General features: G+C 42.6%; 1 protein-coding gene across 3 annotated transcripts in view; it reads left to right on the forward strand.

Moving 5' to 3' along the window:
- The first annotated feature begins 1,943 nt into the window (after positions 1-1,943).
- Positions 1,944-11,659, forward strand: part of LOC105558067 (calcium/calmodulin-dependent protein kinase type 1) — a 17,379-nt gene continuing 7,663 nt past the window's right edge. The window contains exons 1-4 of one of the 3 annotated variants that reach the window (XM_012005571.1): positions 1,944-2,082; positions 2,163-2,320; positions 9,117-9,251; positions 10,847-10,918. In XM_012005571.1, coding sequence (XP_011860961.1) covers positions 2,211-2,320; positions 9,117-9,251; positions 10,847-10,918 — 317 coding nt within the window. In that variant the 5' untranslated portion in view covers positions 1,944-2,082; positions 2,163-2,210. Of the gene's footprint in view, positions 2,321-9,116; positions 9,252-10,846; positions 10,919-11,659 lie in introns of all 3 variants that reach the window. The other 2 variants (XM_012005570.1, XM_012005572.1) reach the window with 2 other exon arrangements.

The following is an 11,659-nucleotide window of genomic DNA, read 5'->3' on the forward strand; positions in this document are numbered from 1 at the left end:
TTCAAAGACCGAGCTCACAGAGGAGATACTTGTTTTGCGCGCGAAAAGGTATGTTGGTTAAGTGGAGAAACGAGGTACAATTTCTTCTGCATATTGATGAACTTTTGGAATACTTAAAGTTTCCTTTTCATCATCGCTATCTTCAAAAAATACATCTCGAGCAAAATTTAACATAACACAAATCGTATAGTTGTCTTCCATCGTATATCCAACTTAACCTAACCTCATCTCATTCAATCAGAAACGCTAACAATTCTAAAGCCCGCTGCAGACGATGCTATTTTTCCTGCTGGATTGCTTGCAATTTAGTAAATTACTAGGAATCCTGAATGCTGAGTGGTGCAATGATAGTAATTTACTAAATTGCAAGCAATCCAGCAGGAAAAATAGCATCGTCTGCAGCGGGCTTAAAATAAAAGAGTGAAAAACAGAAAATCAAATTACAAACTAAAATTAGTTGACATAAGAATCCTGATTTCTAAAACTTGAAACAATACCATAATAATTACAGCCGATGAACGTTCTTAACCAGGGGAGCGATCGCGTGCACCGATCGAATTCGAATTCGAGAAGGAATATGCCATCCGATACCACTCTTCGTACATGATCAATCTATGGTCTGAGGGAAACTATCCTATAATAAATAAACATGAACCATGAAACCTGTAGAGTAGAGACGTATGAGAAGTCGACCGATCGAATTCGATCGTGCACGCGATCGCTCCCCAGCTCTGAGAGCTCTGAAATCGTTCGGCATTGAGATTAGTGCTCGACTTGCTCGGAGATCACGTGATTCAAGCTCGACATCTGCTCGCTCGCATCTCAGATTTTTTTTGCCGAACGCAGCTAATATCACTTGAAATATTTCTTAGTGAGTGAAATGATCTGTATAGCATCCATACCGATCACTTTTGGCTAAATACTCTTTGAACATGTATTTAAGACAAAGTTAAATATAAAAATTGACTATAAACAGGCCTAGGCGTGCACTCAGTGTGCACTGGTGCAGACTACTGCAGACAACCGAATTCGCCATAAGATAAGTTTTCGGAGGTGTCGCGGGTAGAAGCTTGGGGACTCCCCCGCTGGCCCGTTGGCGACACTGCCGATAACGCGCGTGACGTCAAACCGATCGTCGGCCCGCTCAGCCCCGATTCCCCGAATGCGCGTCGCGCGAATCCGTGAATGCGTTCCGCCAGCCTCAAGAGTGTCACCCTCACTCCAATTCCCGTCATCTCTGCCCGCGGCCGCGGCCCCCGCGGATCGGTTGCGCGAGCTATCATCGCAGCGGCGCGACGCCCGCGAATGTGCCCGGCTGAGATGACCCGCGATTGGTCCGTGCGTGGACGTGTATCACGAGGAGTGACGAGGCGCGACGACGGCAGTGGTGGCGGCGATTACGCACGCCGCGGCTGAGACGAGAGACGAGACGAGGTGGAGCTCGGCGAGGTGAGGGGAGGTGAAGCGCGCGGCGAAGCGCGGCGAGGTGAGGTGGGACGGGGCGAGGTGAGGCACGGCGCGGCGGGGTGAGACGGGGAAGGCGAGCTGTCCGTCGAGGCCGCGACCCTGAGCCCGATACGAAGACGCGTGCACGAATTCGCGCGGGTGCGGCGGACGCGATCAACGACGAAAACTCGACGGCGATTAGTGTCGGAGTCGCCGCGGGCGAGGGCGACGCGAGGTGAGGAGACGCGAACCTGCGAGGAGGCGACTCCGGCCGGCAGGAAGAGCGGCGGGCCGGGCCGCTATCGCGGGCGATCCGCCGCGATCCGAAAGGTCGCGGGTTCACGATCGCCCTCCCCGGTCGTCCGAAGAATGACGATTCGGCGGTGCGTCTGACGCGGCGGCGGTGGCGGCGGCGACGGCGACGACGACGGCGACGGCGACGGTGACGACGGCGGCGGCGGCGGCGGCGGCGGTGGCGGCGGTGGCGGTGGCGGTAATTCCTCCCAGTGCGCCGGGGGACGACGAGTCGCGATCATCGGCCGTCCCGATCGCCGATCAGTCGTGCACGCTCTCGCTCGGAGTCGAGCGGACCTGTGTTGACGTTCACGCTGAGACTGACGTGACGGAGCAACGAATGTGAGTCTCGCCGCGCGGAAACGTCGGGCGTAAGGCACTTGCCGCCCTCCTCCAGTACAGTGTGTGCTGTTTTGTGACAGATACACAATTGCATTGATACGCATACGCGTTCGCGCGCGGAGAGCAAGATGCCGCTCTTCGGGAAGAAGGACACGAACAAGAAGATGAAGAAGGACGGCAAGGACGACCGCTCGCCCTCCGTCGAGGACAAGTACATCCTCAAAGATCTGCTGGGAACGTAAGTTCCCCGTCCGCCCCCGGCATACGACATACCCTCCCCCTCTTCCCGTTGTTGCCCTCGGCGGCGCGGAGAGCTGAGGGCGCACGTTTCTAACACATGTTTCTCTTTTGTAACGAGCGCGTCGCACGGACGACCCTTTAGCGGCGCGGTTTAATCGCCGGGGCGATTATATCGCGTCCGCGACGTTTCACGATTGCCGGGCGGGAATTTAGCGGATTAATTTGATATAGTGCTTCAACGGATATCCAATTTCCGGCCTGATCGCCATTTACGCTTATTAAAGGGAGCTAACGACAGACCCCGAGATCTCAATCTCGCGTTTTACTCCGGAAAAACACGTCATTGCGCGAATCCGCGCCAGATGCGTACGTGCGAGCAACGTGTGCGTCGAGTGTATTTTCTTACGCGTTTGCATCTCGCGCTCGTATTTCTCAGAGAGAGATAAACTGTAGCCGCGTCCTCGTAACACACACGCACGCATTTCCGATAAGTCCCCCCCTCCCCCTCCCCGCCGACAAGGATCCGGGTTACATAATTTACACGCCGCGTTCCTCCGCTACGTTTCTGCGTCCGCTCGCGCATACGGCGATAACGCCAAGACGGCACCGCATATATATCTGCGCGTTACATCTTTCGCAAGATCGATTAGGCGTTTCGTAGGCATCGGCACTTTCGCGCCCGCCACGCGTCGCACGCGCGCGTTGACATCCCAATCCCTGGGTGTGAACGGGATCGCGCCTGCGAGAACGCAGTTACGTAACGGCCCGCCGAACCGACCGGGGAACGGAAGAATGTTGGCGCGTTAACATTTTTTTCTCTCTTTGTTTTGTTTTCTACAATGCGGCGGGGAGGGCGGAGTTATACCAATGTAACGGAAGTTGCCATTTTTCGTTAAACAGCGTACAAAGAGCGGCAAATTTTAAATACTTGTCGTAACTATTATTATAAAATGTCAATGCAATCTAAGGTAAAATTAAGTTATTCTATTTTTATTTTAATAAACGTAACAAGTTAATATGGAAAAATAGAAGATAAAATACATTACAAATACGAAAAATATAAAAAATTAATTAAAAACTTTTGAAGTTATAAATTTTAACCTAAGATGACAGCAAAAATATTGAAGCCATGATATAATTAATTTAATACACAGGTTACATTTCTAAATCTAATAGAGTATAATAAAAGTTATTACGTAAATTATACTTTTAACAACAAGGGAAGGAGGAAACTAAGAATTTCTACAATAAACTTAGTAAATATAGTTTGCTTTAATACAAAAACCTTTCTAAGTAGAATCTCATGTCTACCCAAACCAATTAGGATAATTAAAGAGAGCGATGACAACAGTGTATGTAGAAAACACAAGATACTGATTTTATATCATGCTGACTTAAGGACAGAGTACAAAGCAACGTAATAGTTTACGACCAAGACGCAAACATAAACGTAGATAGCGCACAAGCTTTTATTATTATTATTAAGTTCTTGGCTCCTGGCTCCATCCGGATCCAATACAGCCACGTCTAAAGCCCGTATCAGACTACGGATTGAGATTGGGATTAGATTGAAATTTGACCAATCGCAGTAAAGTTTACAATCTTAAGTTTAGTAACCTTTACTCTAATTGGTCAAATTTTAATCTAATCCCAATCCCAATCCGTAGTCAGATACGGGCTTAACCAATTGTCGTGGAGCGCACAAGCTTTGGCGTAAAAGTAACGTCATATGTAATTGGAGGTAAGTACGACATACGTCAAAGCTTGTGCGTTATCTATGTTTACGCTTACGTCTTTGTCGTAAGCTATTACGTTGCTCTGTGCTCTGACCCTTGTGCGTTGATGCGATAACCACAAAACATGTACATATGATTAGCTGTGCTAAGCTGCATCGGAAGTTAACGGAAAATGGCGGAGCCAATCGCAATCGGGAAACTATATTGGCATAACTCTACTTATAGGAACTCTAGTCGAAACGAGCGAGGAGGCGATACCGATTCTAATCCGCCTGCATGACCGCGACACGGAAGTGCCGGGGCACCTCGCTCCTCCCCGTTTCCGCGCATACATTCACCCTCCCTCCTCGCGCCCGATTTTTTTTTCTCTCTCTCGGTTGCAGGCGCGTGATATATGAGCGCGCACATCTTCTCTGCCGGGATCATCTCTCCCGTCCGCCCTAAATCCGACGACGAGATTCGTGTGACGTGGATGGATACGGGACGCCTCCGGTAGGCCACCGCGTGTCCCTTTAACCGCAGCCTCCTCGATTGGCTCGGGAATAGATTTCTGAATAAAATGTCAGACCTCGATGGCTTTTTCTCGTTTTGAACGGCACTAATGATTCGAAGCGTTTCTCGCGAGAGAGCCCATGCAGCACAGGTGGTTGCAGTTACATTGCAGAAACGTTGCAATCTTGCAGATTGCAGTGCAATCTTGCAGAGACATTGTAGGGATATAAAATTGCAAAGAACCCCGCACTAATCATATAGGAAATTGGATCTCGGTTAAATTGGCTAGTTTTCACATATGTTGTAGCTTATGACCTGCTGAACAAAAAATGTAATGGGCTCAAACTTAAATAATGGCTAGTTACTGAGCTACAGCCAGTCAAACATGGAAAATTTGGGCTCCGCGGGTCTTGTTTGGAAATACTTTGAAGCATATTAGGAAACAATGTTTCAGACAAAAGTTGTTTGGTTCGATGGGAGACATAAGACGATGCCATTAATTTGACCTTGGATAGTCATTTAAAGGTCACATGAAAATCAATTTCAATTTCTTAAATGGACATCCCTATCTTTCATTAGGTTGCTTCGCAATAGCTTGCTATGTATTGAAAAAGGCCCGGATGTATATGTAATTAGTAAATTCTCTGCTTATGTACAACAACGACAAATTATTCCAAAAATATTGCACTGCAACATTGCTATAATGTTGCACTGCAATCTCTCTGAGGGCGGACATTTTAACGTTTTAACTGCTGCAATTCTCCAGAAACGTTGCAGCAATGTTGCGCAACGTTGCTGCAATATTGCAATTTTTCTGTACTGTGTGGGAGGACGAATGAGAGAATCTTACTTTGCGGCTGCGATCTCAAACGGGTTTTGTCGAGGGGTAAACCGCTGACCAAAATCATGTATGCCTGCTAGTGCATAAAAATTTGACAGTAATGCCCGAAAATGCCATCGACGGTTTACCCCTCGATTTTCAAGTCTTTATGGAGCTTCCATCTGACGCTCTATTGCAGAAGAATCGGGGAACCGCAGGAAATTGACTCGTCTGTTCGACGTTCTCGACAGGGAGAAACCGATCTCGGATTGACCGGAGAACCGGCAGCGATTGAAAAGACATCCGGTGGCTTTTGAACATTGTATACTAGATGTAACTGACTCATAGGCGCGCGCGCGCGTAGACCTTTTTCATTTGGCGATGCCGTGTAGACGGCGATTTCAAATTTCAAAAAGTTTAAATAAACATTTTTCTTAAAAAGATAGATACAGATAACACGCGCATACAAAGCAACGAGGAAGCACACTCCCGGCATTCAACGCGCTCGTCTGAACTGATCCCGATCTAGTCAACAACCGCTAAGTTTAGTAAGAGTAAAAAAAATTGTAATGAGATGAAAAAGACGACGCCAGTCAAAGTGTCAGAATTAGATTACTTCTTCGTGGGAAGAAAGTGGGTTACATCATAAATAAAAATATAAAAATATTTCGACGAAAAATCCAAAGGAACAGAAGATTGAAATGTTGCCTCAGCCCGTTCGCCAGCGAGTCGACAATACACTTGTTTCTCGAACAGGGTGAAAAACTTGTCTCTTGGCGGCGGCATTTCCGTGCGCACGCCTATGACACGGCTTGGCCTTTGACACGCTTTCAGTTTCTCTCGCTCGCGTGTGAGCGACGAGACGGGACAAACGGAAGGTGATCGTGATTTCATCTCGTCTTTTTTTCTCTCCTTTGCACGCGTGCGACGTAACTTTCTTGCGACGGAATCGCCTTTCATCGCGGAGTATCTCGCGAGCGAACCGCTCCTGCGTTCTTCTCCCTCTCGCGGCGTCCGCAGTAAAGGGACGCTTCCGAATGTCGCATGCTATGCATGAAATCGCATTAAAATCTAATGTATATGCGTCGGTAACGGCACTTCGAAATTGCTTTCTTAAACGCGCCATGAGCTGCAAGTTCTATCTCGACGTTGCATCGCGCGGCATCGGATTTACGAGCTCTTAACGGCTCTTGTAAGACGAAAACTTGCGTGTCTCTCACATCGTTTATCATTACGCGTCTTTTATTTTTCTTTCATTTTTCCCGGTTTTTCAGCTCAAGAGATAAAAGTATTCATACGTGTACATATGTGGAATGTATATATAAACTTATATAACCTTCGATACCATTTTACCTTTGTTGTAGTATGTATTTTACTCCGACTAAACTTAGCGGTTGTTGGCTAGATTGGGATCAGTTCAGACGAGCGCGTTGAGTGCCGTGAATATTTTTCTTCGTTGCTTATGTTGCATACGCGCGTTATCTATAATATATCTACTTTTTTGAAAAAATGTTTAGAACGCGCGAGTCCTTGACATATATTTTTATAATTAAATCGATCGGTATTATTTGTCAGTTATTGTGCCGTTTATGTAACAGTTTGCCAAGGCATTGCAACATGACGAATATTTAATTGACCGAGAGTATCGAGCATTTAATACGATTTCATATTGAACGCAACGTTTCCCAACATTTTTATAAATTTCTAGATGAATCTCTTGAGGCTGCTTATAAAATCGAAAACGGTTTTGTTCAATTGTAAATTACTAAATAATATGGTAAAGGTCGGAAATTAAATTAATATTATTCATTTTAATTGTACAATAATATTTTTGTAAGAGCTTGTTTTTCACCTTTAAAAGGAATTTATTTAGGGAGAGATAGATCATTTTTCCATTAAAATTTCCGTTACATCGTTATACTAGGCTGTGCCATAAGTTTCTTTTTTTCTAAAATTTTATCTTACAGAATTCCCAAAACGGTTTTATTGCAGTATACAGTACCGGCCAAAATTATATCACCTTTAAGTCTTCTGAGCATCACTTTCGTCTAAACGTCACAACGTCAGATTACACGTATCCTTGGTCGTTAGGCATAAATCCTTTGCGTTTGATTGAGACGTTCTACCTTCCCGTCCGTATTCTCTGCTTTGTTCGATTGCTATCTGTTCCTTTTACTTAAAAATCTCAAAATAAAAGACATAAAAAAATCACTTTGCTGGCCAATAAAAAATGTTCTGGAAAGAAGGCATTGCGCGACTTTTAAAAAGGTGGAAGAAGATTACTAGACAGAGTGGGACAAGTATTTTACAATAAAACTTCGCTGTTTTGGAAATGTTGTAAAAGAAAATTTCAAAAAAGAACGAAAAAAAGAATGTGGGACAGACTGATATTTTTATGTAACAATACATTGGAATTAAAATCGCATTTTATTTACCTTTCTAAAATTTGTTTATTGAATGAAAATACGAAATGAAGATTTATGTAATTTTTTTTAGATTTTTTTCGATGCATTCAGCATATTTCAAAATATGTACATTTATAACAGCGTTTAGACATATATGTATTTCATATGGTAATCGCGCCGGAATTTATTACTTGCTGCACATGTGTCTAAAAGCCTTATAACTGGTCCAAATTTTTCAATCTATAAAAGGATATAAACTTTAATTCCACGAATATACAGGGTAGGCCATTTTAATCTACGCACTGATCTCTCAAAATCCATAAGTTTGAGACAAAAATGTTTCAGACAAAAATTGTTCAAGATAATGGGGGTCTGTGTGTTTTCTTCACACCGGTTGATTTGTCTCATTATTCTGTTCACAAAAGTATTAAGGTAAGATGATAAAAAAATGAATATTTTACTTTTGTCTGAAACATTTTTGTCTTACACAGAGAGAACGGTTTCTTTGAATTTAATAAATTTTATTAGATTCAAAGAAATTTATCTTTTGGAATAGTCCAAACAAACCAATTGTTGGTTCAACAAATATGATTATTTAACCTTTCAAATAATAAATAGCTTTACTTCAAATAAAATATTTGTTTGAAACGAAAGGAATATTCTCTTTAATCTAAACGATATTATTGTTTCATTCAAACAGCATTATCGTTTGATAGAAAATATGTGAAACAAATGTATATGCATACATCTTTCTCCCTCTACATTAGAATTTTCCCTTCATTAAAAGAAGAAAGATAAACACTGAATTAGTACACTATGTTCAGCTATAATAAAAAATAGACCATTAAATGCTTAAACTGCGTCTGCTGATGCGGTCGCTTATACATATCATAGCTGCCGCGATTTTACTTACGAGTTCGGCGGCCATCTAGTGGCAGCACCAAACTTTATAAGCGCCTGGCCAAATAATATAATTATTTCATTGAAAGATATTACTTCAAATAATAGTGTTTTTTCTATCAAATAATACAGGTTGTTTGAATAAAACAACAAAATTCTTATTCAAAACATATAATGTTTCGTATAAGCATATATTGTTTCAATGAAACAAATTTCAACCAAATAAATAGGAATACTAAGTAATAAATAGAAATCCAAAGAAACCGTTCTCTCTGTGTAAACTTATGGATTTTGAGAGATTTCAGCGCGTAGATTAAAATGGCCTACCCTGTATATATAATTTATACTAAGAAAAACAATGTATCGCGTATACGGTAATTGTAAGTAAATTTGCTTTTAATTTCGATTGTGCTTATAAATATCGTATTTTTCTTTATTTAGGGGGGCATTCTCCGAAGTGAGGCTGGCGGAGAGTAAAGAGAAGCCCGGTCAAATGTTTGCCGTGAAGATCATCGACAAGAAGGCACTAAAGGGCAAGGAGGACTCGTTAGAGAACGAAATCAAAGTTCTGCGAAGGTAGGGCGCAAAGCGATTCTGAGAGCTGGGACATATGTATTTTCGGTAGACAAGTTTTTCGTTCACCAGTACTGTAAATTCCTTGTTTGTGGTATATTGTTTGCCCCTTGGTATTTAGGTATTTGAAAAAAAACTGACAATTGAGTAACACGAGTACCAGTTCTATTATCGCTGGAATCAACCTCGATATATACTTATACGCATGCTTCTCTTTAACAAACATCCTTCATCTCGTAAGAATCATATTCTTTGAGTATCACATCCCCCTTTGTAGCTTTGAGTATAATCAAATAGATTCATATACCATGGCATCGCAAGTGTAAGGCTAAAAGGTATCGTCGAATGTTGACTTTTGCCTTTTCTTTTTTCGGGATTATCTTGAGAATCATAAATTGTTCGACGTCTATTCGATCACCTTGATTACGTGCGGGAAAAGTGTAACGGCTAATCCGTTATATAAGCTGTCCAATCATTGTGTGTTCTCTCACTTACACGATGTTACCATGGTGTTGTATAGCTCGGCTCACATAACATACTCTCGGAAAGATCCTTTTTGTTTCCGAGGAGCGCTGTGATATGGCATTTGAGAGTGAGCTCTGATGGCTGTCGTCTGTCCTTCTATTATCTTTGATGTTGTATGCAAATAATGTGCCTCGTACATAAGCGTATATATTATATTACATATTGTCTCGGTGCTGTTAAACATATCCCCAGGCATAATGCAGACTCAAAAGTCTTCTGTCATCATCCTTCATCCCTGTGGATACATGTACTTACAATGTCTCTCCTAACACTTTGGCTGGATACATGTTAAAGCGGTATTTGTCGATGTTTATTAGCATTGAGCTCTTTCTGTCGCCCTATTCTATTTTATTGCGACTTACATATCAGCTAAATCGAGACATGCTAAAAGAGTTACCAGTAATTACAAAGAAAGATCGATGCTTAAGAATCCTGTGTCGTTATCATTTATTGATCAGCACTGCAGGAGTACAAGGTGCTACATCATACATATATCATGCATCGCACAAATACACACACACACATAGAGCTCGGAGTTTTATGACTGAAAACTTGCTCTATACATCATGTTAAACGCACCAACATCGCCAAGTTACAAAACACGCATACATTATAACGGCAAGGTTGATGCTTTCTCTTAAATATAATGGATGTGGGAAAAGCTTGGCTAAAAGGAGAAGTAAATTTTCTATTATAAATAAGCGTGCCGGAGCTGAAATTTCGCGGAGAGGTGGAAAAAATGTATTGCATGCACACACGTGGAAATTCAATAACATCGATCGCACACATTGATAATAGGTGTGTCGAAGGTAAAGATACATCTATTTTCATACTACCACCGCCTGCCTTTCGCGACAAACGCGACACTAACTCACGCCGTGTGTTTGTAACTATACATCGATTTATATCACACAAATCCATCTCTTATACATCACGCTGGGGGAGAAAACGGAGCTCGTCAATGGGTAAAGAGTGTATAGAGTCAAAGAAACCTCGCGCGATCTCGTAAGCGATCAGCTGCTCCCGATGTAATATTATGTAATTGTGTATGGTATTTTTATTATACTTCGTAGGTTCAGTGAAAGTGCGACACCACAGAGTGGTGGCGGATCGCTCACGTCGGATAGTAGTGGCGAAAAGAGATGGTAAGTGCGGGCACCCCAGAGTATGGGCACCAGCTACCTATACCGCTCTCAGTATATTCTCTTATCACTCGACGATATGCCATACATTTTTACATTCTCAGAATATGTAACTATTGTTATATTTATACATCTATATATAATGACACAATCTGTGCACGTTCGTCACGACGTAGCGTTCAACACAGTTTTGGTATCCTTGTACTTGCCACCTTTCGCTAAACGAGGATCTACGGCGAACGGATGAAAGAGGAATTTGCAAGTCTCCTGGGAACATTTTACGCGGAAGAGATGAACGGCGCTGCAAAGCGCCTCTGTCAGAATCCTGTTTTTACCTTTCTCACATTTTTTCTTCTCGCCCACACAGCACAGAAAGATTGCAGGAAGATTGCAGAAATGTTACATTGCAAGATTGCAATATTGCAGCAACGTTGAAATGTCCGCCCTCAGAGAGATTGCAGTGCAACATTATAGCAATGTTGCAGTGCAATATTTTTGGAATAATTTGTCGTTGTTGTACATAAGCAGAGAATTTACTAATTACATATGCATCCGGGCCTTTTTCAAGGCATAGTAAGCTTTTGCGAAGCAACCTAAGGAAATTATGTCGCTTCGCAATAGATGGAGATTGCGAGCAACACCGCACTGATCAAGTACTTAATAATTCGCGCATTATTGGTATCAACGAAGATAATATTATAAAATTCTCGTAATTAGAAAAATTTTTGAAATAGAAAATATAGT

The sequence above is a fragment of the Vollenhovia emeryi genome, unplaced genomic scaffold, assembly GCF_000949405.1.
Source record: "Vollenhovia emeryi isolate VEMERY1.0 unplaced genomic scaffold, V.emery_V1.0 DF939385.1, whole genome shotgun sequence".
Classification (NCBI taxonomy): domain Eukaryota; kingdom Metazoa; phylum Arthropoda; class Insecta; order Hymenoptera; family Formicidae; genus Vollenhovia; species Vollenhovia emeryi.